Source organism: Barbus barbus (genome assembly GCF_936440315.1).
Source record: "Barbus barbus genome assembly, chromosome: 21".
NCBI lineage: Eukaryota > Metazoa > Chordata > Actinopteri > Cypriniformes > Cyprinidae > Barbus > Barbus barbus.
Genome location: NC_136749.1, coordinates 2755034 through 2772826, shown reverse-complemented (window position 1 = coordinate 2772826; position 17793 = coordinate 2755034). Strand labels below are relative to the sequence as shown.

General features: G+C 40.0%; 1 protein-coding gene across 2 annotated transcripts in view; it reads right to left on the bottom strand.

The window, feature by feature from the left end:
• Nucleotides 1-309: 309 nt before the first annotated feature.
• The window catches only part of LOC306887616 (uncharacterized protein), a 30096-nt gene continuing 12612 nt past the window's right edge, over nucleotides 310-17793 (bottom strand). The window contains exons 2-3 of one of the 2 annotated variants that reach the window (XM_079445494.1): nucleotides 15851-15909; nucleotides 310-4824 (exon numbers count right to left, since the gene is read on the bottom strand). In XM_079445494.1, coding sequence (XP_079301620.1) covers nucleotides 3932-4585 — 654 coding nt within the window. In that variant the 5' untranslated portion in view covers nucleotides 4586-4824; nucleotides 15851-15909 and the 3' untranslated portion in view covers nucleotides 310-3931. The remainder of the gene's footprint in view (nucleotides 4825-15850; nucleotides 15910-17793) is intronic. The other variant, XM_079445495.1, reaches the window with a different exon arrangement.

The window sequence follows — 17793 nt, the reverse complement described above, 5'->3', positions numbered from 1 at the left end:
AGATGTCTGGAGAAAGCGGTGTGGGGGGATGGAACGAGATGATAATGTGGCGTGAAGCAGACCTCCATCATCACACATTGAGAAGCGCTGTGCGGAAAGCAGGAGCATGTTTGAGGTGAATGGTATGTGCATTTTTCCCTTCTGACTGTCAGTCCTGTCAAGCCCTGTCTTACCCTCATATCTCCATCGCCTCCCTCAACGTGGCTGACAGACATCTTCCTCAGTTGTCACAACATGTGTATGTGTGTGTTTTAGTGTAAGATTTCACAAACGAACCCTTCACCTGCACATTACACAAGAAAGCAAAGGCCAAGCTGAAGCGTTTCATTCACTGGTGGATCATTTTACAGATATTTCAAAGTGAGAATCCACTAAAGGTCTCATTAGTTTGCCATTTCATTCCTTGTTTTCTACTGTAATTTAAGTCACCTTTATTTATATAGCGCTTTTAACAATGTAAATTGTGTCAAAGCAACTGCACAATATCAAACATATCACAATATCAATATCAAACATATCACAATATCAATATCAAACATTGGCCTCTGGCCAACAAACCAGCAGTTCAATTTAACTGCAGCAAAGTCAGATTGTAAGGTCTCAACTAGTTCCAGTGGTCATTTGGTAATTCTGTATGTTGTCTGAGCGTTGGCATCCTCTGAGGGGTTGGCATTATCTTTTCTCAGGTGTTCGGTCATCTCAGATCATTTAGGGGTTGGATCCAGACTGAAGCTTCTGTCATTCCTAATTACCACGGGATGTTAATCCCGTGGCAGAAACAGAGACAAATAGAAACATAATTAGCGTAGCTGCTGTTCCATCCCAAGCTAAAGAATAATAATAATGTACATTTGATCAGATATACTACAGTACAAGATTATAAAATGCATTATGTGAATGCTTGGCTAAAGAGATGTGTCTTTAATCTAGATTTAAACAGAGAGAGTGTGTCTGAACCCCGAACGTTATCAGGAAGGCTATTCCAGAGTTTGGGAGCCAAATGTGAAAAAGCTCTACCTCCTTTAGTGGACTTTGCTATCCTAGGTACTACCAAAAGTCCAGAGTTTTGCGACCTTAAGGAGCGGGTTGGATTGTAGCGTGGTAGAAGACAAGTTAGGTACGCAGGAGCTAAACCATTTAGGGCCTTATAGGCAAGTAATAATATTTTGTAAATGATACGGAACTGAATAGGTAGCCAGTGCAGAGACTGTAAAATTGGGGTAATATGATCATATTTTCTTGACCTTGTAAGAACTCTAGCCGCTGCATTTTGGACTATCTGTAGCTTGTTTATTGAAGATGCAGGACAACCAGCTAGCAGTGCATTACAATAGTCCAGTCTAGAGGTCATGAATGCATGAACTAGCTTTTCTGCATCAGAAACAGGTAGCATGTTTCGAAGCTTGGCAATGTTTCTAAGATGGAAGAATGCTGTTTTTGTAACATGGGAAATATGATTTTTAAAGGACAAGTTGCTGTCTAATATAACACCCAGATTTTTGACTTTAGAGGATGTGACAGTGCATCCGTCAAGTTGTAAATTGTAATCCAAGAGATTCTGTGTATTGTTTTTTGGTCCAATAAGTAATATCTCTGTCTTATCTGAATTTAATAGGAGGAAATTATTGGTCATCCAATCTTTTAAATGTTTTACACAATCTATTATCTTAGATAGTTTAGAAGTTTCACCTGGTTTTGTTGAGATATATAGTTGAGTATCATCAGCATAGCAATGAAAACTAATCCCGTATTTTCTAATAATATTACCAAGAGGCAACATGTATATTGAAAATAGAAGAGGACCTAGGACTGATCCTTGTGGTACTCCATACTTTACTGGTGATAATTGTGATGACTCTCCATTTAAATGAACAAAGTGGTAGCGATCGGACAGGTATGATTTAAACCATCTTAAAGCCTGCCCTTGAATACCAATATGGTTTTGTAGTCGATCTATGAGTATATCATGGTCTATAGTGTCAAACGCAGCACTAAGATCAAGTAATACTAGCAATGAGATGCAGCCTTGATCTGAAGCAAGAAGCAAGTCATTTGTAATTTTAACAAGTGCAGTTTCTGTGCTATGGTGAGGCCTGAAACCTGACTGAAATTCCTCATAGAGATCATTTTTTTGCAAGAAGGAGCACAATTGAGCAGACACAACTTTTTCTAAAATTTTTGACATAAACGGAAGATTTGAAATGGGTCTGTAATTTGCCAGTTCATTAGAATCTAGTTGTGGTTTCTTAATAAGAGGCTTAATAACCGCCAGCTTGAATGGTTTTGGGACGTGACCTAAGGCTAACGATGAGTTAATAATATTGAGAAGCGGTTCTTCTGCTACGGGCAACAACTCTTTCAGTAGTTTAGTGGGTATAGGATCTAATAAACACGTTGTTGGTTTAGATGTACTGATAAGTTTGTTTAGCTCTTCCTGTCTTATAGTTGTAAAGCACTGCAGTTTTTCTTTAGGTGCGATGAATGAAGCTGAAATACTAGACGCAGTAGAATCTACATTTGTTATTGTATTTCTGATGTTATCTATTTTATCAGTAAAGAAATTCATAAAATCATTACTATTAAATTGTGAGGGAATATTTAGATCGGGCGGTGTCTGTTTATTTGTTAGTCTAGCCACTGTGCTAAATAAGAACCTTGGATTGTTTTGGTTATTATCTATGAGTTTGCGGATATGCTCTACCCTGGCAGCTTTTAGAGCCTGTCTATAGCTGGACATACTGTTTTTCCACGCAATTCTAAAAACTTCCAAGTTAGTTTTTCTCCATTTGCGCTCAAGAATACGAGTTTCTTTCTTGAGAGAATGGGTATAACTGTTGTACCATGGTGCAGTACATTTTTCTCTAATCTTTTTCAATTTGAGGGGGGCAACAGCTTCTAATGTATTAGAGAAGATAGTGCCCATGTTGCTAGTTATTTCGTCTAGTTCATGTGTATTTATGGGTACACAGAGCAGTTGAGATAAATCAGGCAGGTTATTTGTGAATCTGTCTTTGGTGGCTGGAACAATAGTTCTGCCCAGACGATAACGCGGAGCCATATAATTAATATCAGTAATACGCAGCATGCACGATACAAGGAAATGATCAGTAACATCATCACTTTGAGGTATGATATCTATATCGGTAAGATCAAGTCCATGCGATATAATTAAATCTAGCGTATGATTAAAACGATGAGTGGGCCCGGTGACGTTTTGCTTGACTCCAAAAGAGTTTATTAGGTCAGTAAACGCAAGTCCTAGCACATCATTTGTATTATCAACGTGAATGTTAAAATCTCCGACAATTAGCAGTTTATCAACATTAACCAATAGATCTGAGAGGAAATCTGCAAATTCTTTTAGGAAATCTGTATATGGCCCTGGCGGTCTATACACAGTAGCCAGAGCAAGAGATAAGAGAGATTTATTTTGCATATCTAACAGTGTAACATTAAGCAGAAGTATTTCGAATGACTTAAACCTCCTGTATCCTGTTTTCTGAGTAACATTGAGAATATCACTATATATTGTTGCCACACCGCCGCCACGGCCAGTCTGACGGGGCTCATGTTTATAACAGTAGCTCGGTGGAGTAGACTCATTTAGACCAAAATATTCATTTGGTTTCAGCCAGGTTTCAGTCAGGCAGAGTACATCAAAATTATTATCTGTGATCATTTCATTTACAATAACTGCTTTGGGTGCAAGTGATCTAATATTTAGGAGCCCAAGCTTCAAAAATTGTTTTTGTTCATTTATTTTGTGTTTTTCTGGTTTAATCACGATCAGATTTTTTCTAGATCCTGCATTAAATTTATATTTTGACCTCGCTATTCGGGGGACAGACACAGTCTGTATAGATTGGACAACGCGGGTACTTCTATCATTTAAGTGGGTAGAACAAAAGTCATTTGAGAATTGGCTTACTAGTCAGATGGAGCGTAGCGTCCTGGAGATGTTGTCCGACAGGAGTTCCGCTCCGACTCTGCTGGGGTGCAGGCCATCAGCACGGAAAAGCCTAGGACGCTCCCAGAAAAGATTCCAATTATTTACAAAGAGCAGTTTCTGTTCTTTACACCATGACAATAACCATTCGTTTAAAGCAAACAGTCTACTGAACCTTTCGTGTCCTCGTCGATACGTCGGAAGTGGACCTGACACGATGATCTTCGCCGCGGGCGATGTGCTGCGTACCGTCTCGATCAGGCTCCTGTAGTCCCTCTTCAGTGTCTCCGTCTGCCGCAGCTTGATGTCGTTAGTCCCCACGTGCAGCACGACAGCCCCGATGCTCTCATCGCCCTTCAGGATCGCGGGTATCTGCGCAGAAACATCGAGAACACGAGCACCGGGTAAACAGTGTGTGTGCACTTTACCTTCAGCTAGCGTAGCACGGACGTGCCGGACGATGGAGCTTCCGACGATCACAGCGTCGCGTTCCGTCTCGCGGAGGGGAGCGAAGCGGTTCCGGGTGGAGATCTCGAAGACCGGAGGCGGCGAGGTTGTCCCCCAGGGCCTGGCTCGCGTCTTCCGCTGCTGTTGTTGCACCCAGGGTCCGTGGCGTCCCGGCGCCGGAGTGAAGGACATCTGTGAAGACCGCGTCCTGGGTGCACAGTGTCTGTATAGAGAAACGCACGGAGTAGAGGTGGTGGGAGTGTTAGCAGCGTGCTGTATACTTACCCCGGACTTGTGAGCTTCAGCCCGGGATGTTTCCAGCGCGGCTCTCCTCTCTTTCAGCTGGGCCTGCTTCTCCACCAGGTCGCGGATCTGCTTCTCCACGGCCTCCAGCTCCAGCTGCACCGAATGCAGCTCGAACGTGTCCTCACCTGCACTCAAAGGTAGACACAAATCCGCCATTTAAGCAAATAAGAGTGAGACAAAGGCAATGTGTGTGAATAGAGTATTAGCAGTGTAAGCTAGATTAGCGGCAGGCACGCTGCCTATGCTAACGGGCTATAAGCTAATAGCAAACACGAGAAATCAAAATAAAACTAGTGATAACAAGGCGCTCCGATTGTTTTTGTTTTAGAATGCTATTGTGGATATATTCACACGTTATAAAAACGAAAAAGATAGTGTATAAAATAGTTTTAAGATAAAAAATAGACGATAAAGAATCAACTTGACAGAGCTCAAACTCAAAACACGTAGTCACAAATCAGCGCATGCGTACGTAAAAAGCATGCGTAATTTACATACATATCAGTATTTCTGTAAGTATTACTTGACTATCAGATTTTAAGATAATAAAGAGACACTCAAGATATTAAGACTTTTTTTAGATAATTAACTGAATTACATCTAAAATTACTTTGTTTTCTTGCTTTTTTTTTTTACTTTTTCTTGTTTTCTTGCATGAACCTCCCCAAATTATGCTGCATTTATGGTTAAAAAAAACCAAGATCTGATTCAGTCTGTTACCACAGATTGGTTCATTTAACTGTGGTTTTCCAAACTCGAGTCTGCATGAAAAGGTCTGAGATTCAGTTCATATGAACTGTTTGCAATTGATATAAAAGCAATCCGGCCAAACTTACAGAAACTGCTATTGATGACATAATTTGAATTATTGCATGATTTCAACGCACTATAGTATAATGCATTTCTCATAGCTACTCATGTCTGAATATACTGCCTGCAGAAAGCAGCTTACATTGTTTGCATCACCACCAATACATCAGAGAAATACAAGTGCTAATCTGTGAGTGTAAAGTTTTGAGACATCCAAAGTTGATTGCTGATATATTACAAAAAAACAAAATATATATATATATATATTCTTAGGTCGTTGTATGGTAGGGCAAGGCAATATAGTCAAACTATTGTCACAATATTAATTTACCATTAAAGGGGAAGGCAATGCTTTCCACGTGTTTGTTAGATTGTAAGAATTAATGTAAACATAACTTGTTTGTTCACAATTTGCCATGATTTCCATGGTTTTAAACGTATTTTAACTCTGCAGAGAAGCTACCTTTTAAGTTAGGGCCCCATTTTGTTTTTGTGTTTAATTATATCACATTTTCTAGCCTTGACTTCATCCATCCTAAACGATTTAACTTACACCATGGAATTGAGTTTCCTCGGGCCGCAGCCTTGCTAGTTTAAACTCTGAAATCCTCTTGCATGTCCTCTTGTATAAATTGGTGCCACAGGGGCAATCAAGTGTTCTCTCTGCGTGGGGTGCTGCTTTTGTTATATTTAAAGACGCAGTGCCTGCTACAGTTCAGCAGGTTACAGATTGAGTGCTGCAGGGTGGCTGCTATAACCGTTCCCGAGGGCCTTTAGTTAGGACACAGAGAACATCTCATCCCTTCATTTTATGTTTAAGATGCGATCAGTGCCCCATGCCACACACGCCGTATCAAGGCCAATGAGATTATCTAATATGAGCATGTGTTTGTGTCGTATTACTGATGGGGAAGATGGTGATGACACTTGCTGACATCATGTAGGTCATGTAACAAACACATTGATTTATTCCATAAAATTCATGTTTGCAGATCCAAAGACTGAAATGCATAATTTTCTAAATATTCACCCTGCACTCTAAAAATTAAAAACAACTTAATTTGTGTCATTTTGGCAATCCAGCGCTAGGTTGTTTTGACCCAGCTGTGTTGGGTTAAATGTTCGACCCAACATGCTGAGCCGCTTTTTTCTCAACTATTGTTTACAAATATGGCTGGCATAAAATTAAGCCAAAATGGGTTGGAAACTGAAATCACTTTAACAGTGTCACATGATCTGTTTTGGTTTTGTTCTAGTGTTCTTTTTTTGACCTAGTTTTCTTTGTTCCTATTTTCCCACCACTAGTTTGGCTTTGACCAAATACCCACACTTTGGCCACTTGAGAGTGCATGCGCATGACAGGAAGTAAGTGTGCAAGTCTGTCCCATGTCTTCAAAATGCCAAAGTGCAGTGCCCTTAATGGATACTAAATCCACACTATCTCGAATACCGCTCCGGAGCGCTATTCTAGGCTAAGCGTATCTCATCATGCATCACGTTCTGGATATAAATTGTGCGACTTTTTGCCGAGATCTCGCGAGAGGTCATGGAAACCTTTCCAATGTAAGTTAAATATTAATATAATAATGAGAAAATACATATAATTAGAAAAACAGTGTTTTTTTGTTTAACTGCTTTTTATCACTTAATTAGAAGCACCACAAATTAAATTATGTCATGTTATAGGGAATGTTATACTACTGAACAGACATTTAAAAGTTGATTTTAAAATGCAAAGTATTTCAAATTAAAATAAAGCTATGTAAACACTTACATTTTTACAACACTATAAATGTCTGTCCCATCAGGTAAGGAAAATTTCGACACACACTTGTGGTCTTCATCCTTCCAGGAGCAGGTGGGCCTTCATAGAGAGAGAGTCGAGTCTCACGCCCAGGAATGAAATGCATTGCGTGGGTTGGAGTTTGCGTTTTTGGAAATTGATTGTAAGCCACAAAAACTGCAGGTGGTTAATAAGCATATCCTTGGGAACATATAGCGCGCTCTCTGAATGAGCCATCAGCAGCCAGGCGTCCAGATAGTTTAGAACGCGCACTCCGTTCAGACGGAGAGGGGAGACAACAGCGTTCATACATTTCGTAAACGTGCATGGAGCCAGGGACAAGCCAAATAGAAGGACTGTAAACTGGTATGCAACTCCCTTGAATGCAAATCAGAAAGCGTCTGTGTCGGGGGGCTATCTGGATATGGAAGTACGCACCTTTTAGATCTACAGAAGCAAACCAATCCCCCGGTTGAATTAGCAAGAGGATTTGTTTCAAGGTGATCATACTGAACGAGTGCTTCGCCAGAGCTCGATTCAGTTGGCGCAGGTCCAGAATAGGGTGGAGTATGCCGTCTTTCTTCGGAACCAGAAAATGACGACTGTAAGACCCGCTCTCATGTTCCTCTTGATGAATCGCCTCTATTGCCCCTTTTTCCAGGAGGCTGTGAATCCCCGCTCTCAGAAAAGAGGCATTTTGAGCGTTGAAGCGGGGTGGTCTGCGGGCAAACTGCAATGTGTACCCTTTTTCTATAATACTCATAACCCACCTTGACGCGTTTGGCAGTGCTCTCCACTTTTCTGCATAGAGTGTGAGAGGTTTCATAGTGTGACGTGATATCTCTCTGACGGGGGGCCGCGAGCCGTCCACACAATGAGTGTGAGTGGTGATTGGAAAAGGAAAACAGCTCTTTTTGTGAGGTTGTTTCATTTTCATTGCACAGCAAACAACAGAACAACTTAGAACATTCTCGTTGCCCGCTACAGGCAATGGGGCGGTGTTAACACATGGAACATCTTCCTTCCCAGTCCGTCAGGAACGCGGCTGCGCTTTCGGGGTCTGGATTCCCGATGGCCGGGGACCCTGCCGTTTAGTGAAGGGGTAACGGGTAGGACGATGCTCTTTGGGTCTGACCGAAGGCTCCTGCTCTGTCTGCGGCCTAGAGGCGGGGGCTGGCCGTGATCTGGATGAGGAGCGATGTGCCGAGGATGAGCGCGAGCGAGGACGCATGAGAGGGGGGGCTCCGGCACGCTTTGGCATGAAATGCTTTATAGCCCCAGACTGCTTCTGAGCCTCGGTGAAACGCTCTGCGAAGGATTCCACCGAGCTGCCGAAGAGGACTGGGGGTTGACAGGGGCGTTAAGGAGGACCGTCTTCTCAGCGTCCTTCATGTCTGTCAATGTTAGCCCGAGGTGGCGGTTCAGCACAACAAGGCTCCCCATCGCGCGGCCAATGGACTGAGCCGTTGATTTTGTAGCTCGCAGGGCGAAATCAGTAGCTCTGCGAAATTCTTTGAAGATCTCGGGATCTGGGCCGTGCTCGTCCATCTATTTCAACATTTTGGCCTGAAAAACTTGCAGCACAGCCATCGTATGGAGGGCTGAAGCTGCTTGGCCAGCTATTGTATAGGCCTTTCCAGCTATGTTCGCCGTCGTGCGGCATGCCTTATTGGGGTGCACTACAGAGGACTTAACCTTGAGCGATTCTGGGCAGAGGTGGGCGGCCACTGCTTCCTCCACAGGGGGAAGATTTGCATATCCCCGTGCACCGGGGAGGGGGGTGCTCATGTGCTCACCAGCAGGCCTGCCGGTGTCCACCTCAGGGTGACGCGACTTCATCTTCCACGGCTTAACAAATGCACAGATAATCATGTATAACTCATGACGAACTAAACCATTTATTAATGATTACTGCATCAGCAACAAATGAACATTCTATATGATTCATAAATTAAGTTATCAATGAATTTTTATAAGTTAAATGTTTCATAAAGTATTAGTTCCCTAATGAAATATTATATTAACTAATAGTGTAAATGCATATGTTAATTACCACAATGGGTTGAAGCATGTATTTCAACTTCCAGTTGTCTGCTTTAATTAATCATTAGCTAATGATTTGCAAAGGTATGCTTTTGTTCTAGATCTAATTAAAAACAAGCAGTCCCTTCATGATGAGGCTTTACCTATCATTTTAGTTTCATCAAAGAAAAAGATAATTCTATCTTTTTTTATGCAGTATCTTTTTCATTGATGGTGTATAAAAATGTGTCAGACAGACGTCTGACATTTGGCCATTGCATCGTGTGTTTTTGGCACCCTATAATGATAAAAATTTACCCAGTGTTTTTATTTTAAATATCGATAAATCATGACCCCTTTTTACAATCAAGCCGTTCTCAGATTCTTGGCTGTGTGACGTCACACAGGCCAAGGCCCCTCCCACGATTGTTGATTGACACTAGCGTTTCAGCATTGACCCACCCTGAGTGAGCTGTAGACAGTTCGCCATTGTTTCACTGCTGGAGCAGGTGTAGGCAAGAATGTCTCCTAAGCGATTGAGGTGTTTTGTTGTTGGTTGTAATAATGAAAATAGAGGTCGTCATTTACTCCCGACACCTGAGTCACTGAAGATGCAATGGAATAGCTTTGTTTTTGAAGGGAATGCACCCCGATCTACCTAAATGTCTCTTAGAATTTAGGATCATTCAATCTATGCCTTAACCGTGTAATAGATCAAATTGATATATGCACTTTGGGTATGCAAAATACTTGGTGTTTGATTTCGAATGAAAGCTAGTTGCGTCAGCAATAGTTTGGTGTAGATGAAAATTGATCTTTCTCATCATAATGTATGATTAAAACACTTATAGGAATCTGCTAGGATATGCTCTTTATTTTATTAAATAATGCAGCACAGGATTTATGCACGGAAAACTGAGCCGTGCGGGGCGGGGCTCCGCCCTACAGAAACACTTGTGATTGGATCAAACAGCAAAAGGGGCAGACTGAAGTCAGCCTGTTAAAAGACAGACACCCAACTTTGGTGCCTGGCTTTGCTTGCTCGCGCGCTGTTTGAAACTTCGGCTCCTGCTCTACTCTTCCAGCCATTAACATCTGGCCGAGCATTGAACAACTATCAAGACTTAGTCAAACTTCTAAAGAAACTTTAACATCTGAAGCCGTAAGAACTGAAACAGACTTCCTAAGAGTGTCATCACGTCACAGAGAAACCAACCAATCGAAAGAGGGCATCCCCAGTGACATCACGCAACAGCGATTTCAGCAGCCAATCCGCACCCGGGGTTCCCTCGACCAGGAAAGGAACGGAAACTCAACTTAAAGCAAGTAATATCAAACAATTCTTCATAATGCTGCAGGAAACTGGCTGCATTCATCTTTAAGAGTAAAGATAGTAAAGTTCCTTGCTTGTGACTCCCTCAGGTTGAAGTGCATTCTTGAAAACTAGCATTAGAACCTTAAACTCTCTTCAGATCAAAACAATTCATTGAAAAATGTGTGTTTGTGTGTACGTAATCTGTTTTGTGTTATTTAGCTTAGTAGTGTGTAGAGTAGCAAATAAACTTTGATTTATTAAGAAATCTTTGTCTGGTGCTATGTGATTTTCAACTCTTAAACTATTTGCCAAAGATCCCGTTACCTATGCTCAAAATTAACCTAATCAATTCTGTGTTATTATCGTGGCCACGGGAATAAAACTGAATTGTTAAGAGATAACGTACTTACGATAACTCATAAAATTAGAATATCATGAAAAAGTTGATTTATTTCAGTAATACCATTCAAAAAGTGAAACTTGTATATGTAACAAAAAAAATGATTTTTAGAAATGTTGGCCAACTGAAAAGTATGAACATGAAAAGTATGAGCATGTACAGCACTCAATATTCAGTTGGGGCTCCTTTGGCCTGGATTACTGCAGCAATGCGACGTGGCATGGAGTCGATCAGTCTGTGGCACTGCTCAGGTGTTATGAGAGCCCATGTTGCTCTGATAGTGGCCTTCAGCTCTTCTCAATTGTTGGGTCTGGCGTATTGCATCTTCCTCTTCACAATACCCCATAGGTTTTCTATGGGGTTAAGGTCAGGCGAGTTTGCTGGCCAATCAAGAACAGGGATACCATGGTCCTTAAACCAGGTACTGGTAGCTCTGGCAGTGTGTGCAGGTGCCAAGTCCTGTTGGAAAATGAAATCTGCATCTCCATAAAGTTGGTCAGCAGCAGGAAGCATGAAGTGCTCTAAAATTTCCTGGTAGACGGCTGCGTTGACCTTGGACCTCAGAAAACACAATGGACCAACACCAGCAGATGACATGGCACCCCAAACCATCAATGACTGTGGAAACTTTACACTGGACCTCAAGCGACGTGGATTATGTGCCTCTCATCTCTTCCTCCAGACTCTGGGACCCTGATTTCCAAATGAAATGCAAAATTTACTTTCATCAGAGAACATAACTTTGGACCACTCAGCAGCAGTCCAGTCAAGACGCTTCTGACGCTGTCTCTTGTTCAAGAGTGGCTTGACACAAGGAATGCGACAGCTGAAACCCATGTCTTGCATACGTCTGTGCGTGGTGGTTCTTGAAGCACTGACTCCAGCTGCAGTCCACTCTTTGTGAATCTCCCCCACATTTTTGAATGGGTTTTGTTTCACAATCCTCTCCAGTGTGCGGTTATCCCTATTACTTGTACACTTTTTTCTACCACATCCTGTCCTTCCCTTCGCCTCTCTATTAATGTGCTTGGACACAGAGCTCTGTGAACAGCCAGCCTCTTTAGCAATGACCTTTTGTGTCTTGCCCTCCTTGTGCAAGGTGTCAATGGTCGTCTTTTGGACAACTGTCAAGTCAGCAGTCTTCCCCACGATTGTGTAGCCTACAGAACTAGACTGAGAGACCATTTAAAGGCTTTTGCAGGTGTTTTGAGTTAATTAGCTGATTAGAGTGTGGCACCAGGGGTCTTCAATATAGAACATTTTCACAATATTCTCATTTTCTGAGATACTGAATTTGGGACTTTCATTAGTTGTCAGTTCTAATCATCAAAATTAAAGGAAATAAACATTTGAAATATATCAGTCTGTGTGTAATGAATGAATCTAATATACAAGTTTCACTTTTTGAATGGTATTACTGAAATAAATAAACTTTTTCATGATATTCTAATTTTATGACCAGCACCTGTAGTATATTTGTTGTCAGACTTCAAATGAACCCTGACTTTTATTCCTTTTAAGAACATTAAATATAATGAGATTACAATAATGAGTCCCTTATATTTACAGGAAAAATAAATTAGTAACATGTTAATATGTTCAGAATACCGAATGTGGTCCTGTGGACCATTCCACCAGCTGACACTTATTTTGTGCTTTTGTTTCTATTTATTATCTATAATTATCTCTTTTTTCTAGAAATTAAAAAACTGAAGGCAAACTTTTACATTATTATTATTATTATTTATTTATTTTCATTTCATTTTTAAAATTTTTGTTAGTACAACATTCTCGTAGAAATTTCTAATACAACTATTTTTTGGTATTTATTCAACAATGTTAATTGAACTCTGAACTGTTTAAGCTGTGTAACTGTTTGCAATTCTCTTTGACACTCTTCCTCACCCATACACACATTGCTGTTGTTTTTACTCGCTTATTTTGTCGATTTCTGAGTGTTCTGGTTTATCAATAAATTTTCACCCTTTCATTGTTACTGTAGCTTGTGTTGTTACTATAGTCATTATGTGTGTGTAAAAGTGATTTTAATTTTGGGTTTAAGTTAAGCAGTACAGTAATTTTTAAACAATAGCTCAGTTAACAAAAAAACAGCCCAGCATGTTAGATCAAGACAATATAGGGTTCATCCCTTTTTTAACACAGGATGATCAAAATGACCCAAACTGGGTTGTTTTAAACTTTGCTTTCTTATTATAATTGCATTATAATTATTCATTATGTTTCTGGCAAGCCATTAATAAACATTAGGTCAAATAAATACATATCAAAAGATCAAACGCAGGGAAAGTTACAGTACTGCTTTCTCAACAATTTATCGCAGTGACATGCATGTAAAACTATATTATAATATAAACACAGAAATGCTTGTTTTACTCTGAGAGTTTCATAATGTATAGATCTGAAGTCATATGGAATTAAACCTTTACAATTATTTACTAGGCATCAGAGGTGTCAAAGTCAATCAGGGTAGCAATCAAGCATCCGGTCTCCCTGTTCTGTCCAAACCATTCATTAGTTTGTCAATGGGTCACATCAGCTGTGAGTCTGCCATCAGACCAAATCAAATCTCACCTCATACAGCATGTCATTATGGCTGTGTCTTAACTGCGCTTGCCTACAATGCCCTGGTTAAAGTCATTATGGTGGAAAAGCGAATGCTTTTTTGTTCTTTTGTCTGGTCGCAATGCTTCTATGATGGTAGAAAACATCTAATTTCATCATGTGTTTGTATCATGAGTGTTTTAGGATTCAGTTTGTGTCTGTGGTGGGGGAGGAAGCATACGAAGACATCTGGAGAACAGGTGAAAATCATTTAGAAGACAAACCCTTTCCAGAGTAATTGGAGGAATGGCATCAAAGAACTTGACCTTTATAAAATGCTGGGAATAACTAATAAAGAAGCATGAAGAGAATTTGCCAGATGGTATGTATGTGCATATCAGGTCAGTTGTTACTCGGTTCAGAGCTAAGGGCATTTTAGACCATGTAGGCCTTTACCATAAATCATACGATACACTGTATGTCTGCCCTTAGAGTAGCTGTCTTGCTGTCTACATCCTACATAGGCAGCATCACATTTCAACACACTGCTTAAAAACACATTACAGATAGCGCTCTTCATGTCAGCAGCACCTCTGTAGGAGATAGGGCCCATAATTGATTTCAATAGAAGTTCACATGCCGCTTGAACTGAGGAGCTATAGGGATTGAATTTCATGATAAAACGAACAGAATTTGATCTTTGTTTCATATCAAAAGTAACAAAGCACAAAGCATATTGTGATTATTGAATGGGAAGTGCACCAAAAATAATGTTTAGTGAAGTTTTGTTTATGTATCAAAAGGTCGATTTTGGAATGTAAAAAGTGGTATCATTTCAAATAAAGATAAATTAAAATGGAGAAATTGATATTGTCAACCCAGCAATGCACTATTAAGTTCAGCCGATTCCATGTCATTTAAATGTAAACTTTTAATACATTTTCATTTAATTGCAGTTAACATGCAAAATGTCCAAAACATTACATTCAATTTGCACTTCAATTCAAGCATATTCTTTCATTATTTCCATAATAAATACTCTGTTTCAAAGTATGTTACTGTCACGTTTTTGGTCTTGTTTTCCCCTTAGTTCTTCCTGTGTTTCCTTATTTGGTTTAGTTTCATTGATTAATCCCATGCACCTGTGTTACTAATTATCCTGTGTACTTCTTAAGTTCCTGTCTGTTCATTTCTTGTTTGTCAGGTCTACGTGTTCATTTGTTGTTTCTATGTATTTGTGATTGTCTAGTTTGGATATTCTCCTGTGTTTTCAGCTATTAAAGACTATTAAGGATTATTCCGTGTCTCCTGCATTCTCCTTGCATAGACAACTGTGACAGTTAAAATGTATTTCTTTTTCTTAAGAGTGGCTTTCTTAAGAGCCTAAGTACGATGCTGAAGGATAATCTAAAATCACGTGTCCTGTTCAATAAAAAAGTGAATCCAATATGGCTGATGAAATTAAAAATGTTGCTTATAAATTAACTTATATTCCACTCAGTGCTTAAACTTATTAATAATACATTGTTCTCTTTAAATGGATTATTTCACCATTATTTTTGTGCTATGCATTTAATGCTCGAGAGTATTGCATGGTTCATTTTCCATACATTTCATGATGTGCTGGACCTGTTCTTAATAACATTTACTCAATAATAAGTTTAAAGTGCTAATACACAGCTGCACTAACAGTAACATCTAATTGTGTTTTTGCACATTTGTTGTCAAACCAAATCCCTTCAGATATGAGTTTTCCCAATACAAAATGATATCAGTGCAGCTTTGCCACGGTTGTTAACAGTGTTGATGGTCTTAACTCGTGTTGTGGCAAAATGTTCTGGATTGTATTATCATGCTACACTGCCTATCACTCTAAATAAAGAGTGAACTGAGCTCTAGTTTACCGTTCATACTCGACAGAGCATAGACAGCAGTTCAAACGCCCTGGGGTTGTGTGTTTTACTCTTTCTGAGCACTTATTACAGCAAGCGTATGTGGGGGCCTTTCGAGAGAATTCCAAAGGGAGCATTTCAGGAATAAGCAGGCTCTTTGCAAATAACAGAAGTTGAATGACTTAACAAACTAATGAAGATTTAATAAGATTTAACTTAGATGACTACATGCCATGAGTAATGCTGGAGTCTTTATGATGCACGTGTTATGATCGTTACTGTAATTGAGTGGCTATGACGCGAGAGACCAGTGGGCTTTGGGGTTTATATGCATTAGATGATTTATAAGCTCCCTGACAGTACTCACCACAACGCAAGTTGTTTTGTCTCAACTAACAGAGGGAGGGAGTCCTCTTATGGATGACACTAAAATATAAAAACACAACACACCAAAACATGACATTAAGATCTATTCACTCTAGGAGTTAAACAAGGAAACTGTATCTTAGACAGTAAGACAAGTATGATATTATTTATTAGCCTAACTTTTTGTTTTAAAAAAACATTTAGTACAGCTGCAGGATCAATTGCCCCCAGGAGCAATCTAAAATAGAGTGTTTATCACATTCACATGATGGTAACAGTATTTCTTCAGTTCATAGGCTCCAATTTAGCAAACTTACCATTCCAGTGGCTTAACCACTGGGTTACTGCTGTCCTCTGCTCGCAAAAAGGCCGTGGGAGGCGGGCGCTCTAACAAGGAGGCTAAAGGCCACGGCCTCTAGTGTCGCTAGAGCTCTTCTTTTGGAGATCAGGGGAGTGAGGTTTACACGCAACAGCTCTTACTGGCCTACGACAGTTACATTTACACGCAGAGGAAGCCCGCATATCTGTCGTGATACTCTCTCCACAATGGTGGCACGCCACTGCAGACGGGACGAGGAGGAGAAGAATTGTTAAAGTCGATATTTTTGTTTTCTTTGCACACAAAAGTATTCTCGTACCTTCGTAAAGTTACAGTCAAACGACTGATGTCACATGGACTATTAAATACATTCCTGGGCCTGGGAACATTTCAGTTGTGTTGCTGTCCATGCAAGGTCAAAAAGCTCTTAATTTGTGTTCCAAAGATGAACGAAGGTCTTATGGGTTTTGGAACGATATGAGGATGAGTAATTAATGACAGAATATTCATGATATGATTTTTGATTTATATGATTTCGGGAAACACCAAATCTTTGAACAATGGATCTTGCAAACAATGGCTAAAAATGCTTTTGGGCAACACAACCCAGGTCCAGTTATTTACATTATATAACATTACAACTTCACAAATCCTATCATCCTATTTAGGGAAGTTGAAATAGAATCAATTGCAGCTGTGGTTCGAAGGAAAAGAGAGGCAAACAAACAGTTTGTTAATGCTTTTTACTTAAGATAAATGCTGGGAAAATCTGACGAATTCATTTAAACTTGGTGAAATGTGCCCAACGGCGTAACTGAGATTGCTACATTTTGCTAGATTTGAACACAATCAATTATTTAATCAGTGAACACGCAAAGGGCAAAGGTCGTGCGTTCTGTGGGCGGCTTGATTAGTTGATAAACACTAATAGCAAGTAACAGAATACGTAATCCAGATTTTTTGAGCTGTAATTTAAATAAACAAAATTTTACCTTCAGAAAACATTAAACTTTCTGAAGGACTCTTAGGAAAATCACCTGAGCAGATAGCTTTACTATAAAGCTTCAGTGTCTCCTGCACTGGTTAGATGTGTCAAGCTGATTTCCAAAGTGCCCGCATGCTTTCTGAGGTTTGTTTGATCCTTTCTAATGTCAGCATCTTTCCTCTAAATAGAGCTTAATTTTGTTTTCATTTTCTTTGTTCACATTGCTTAAACAATTCATTAGTGTAGCCCCAGGAGGGACATGTCTTTTCATGCAAGCCCACCCAATGGGTCACGGTTCACATAGTGACTTCTTGATGTGTACTGATTCTACACGTGAGTGCCAACAAACACCAGCACGTCCCACGGTTTCTTCTAATACATCATTGAACAGCACATACCATCTGATGGTAGAAATGTGTCACCTGGTAAATTCTGCTACATTGTTCAACCCAAGCTATATCAGTGATGCCAAACAGAAAACTTTAAACAAGGTGTATGATGCATAATTAAAGGGACAGTTCACCTTCAGTCTCTGGTCCCCTCTGACTTCCATAATATGGGAAAAGGGAAGAAAAACACCATGCAAGTCAGTGGGGACCAACTGAAGGTGAACTATCCCTCTGAGTCTTTGATTTTTCAC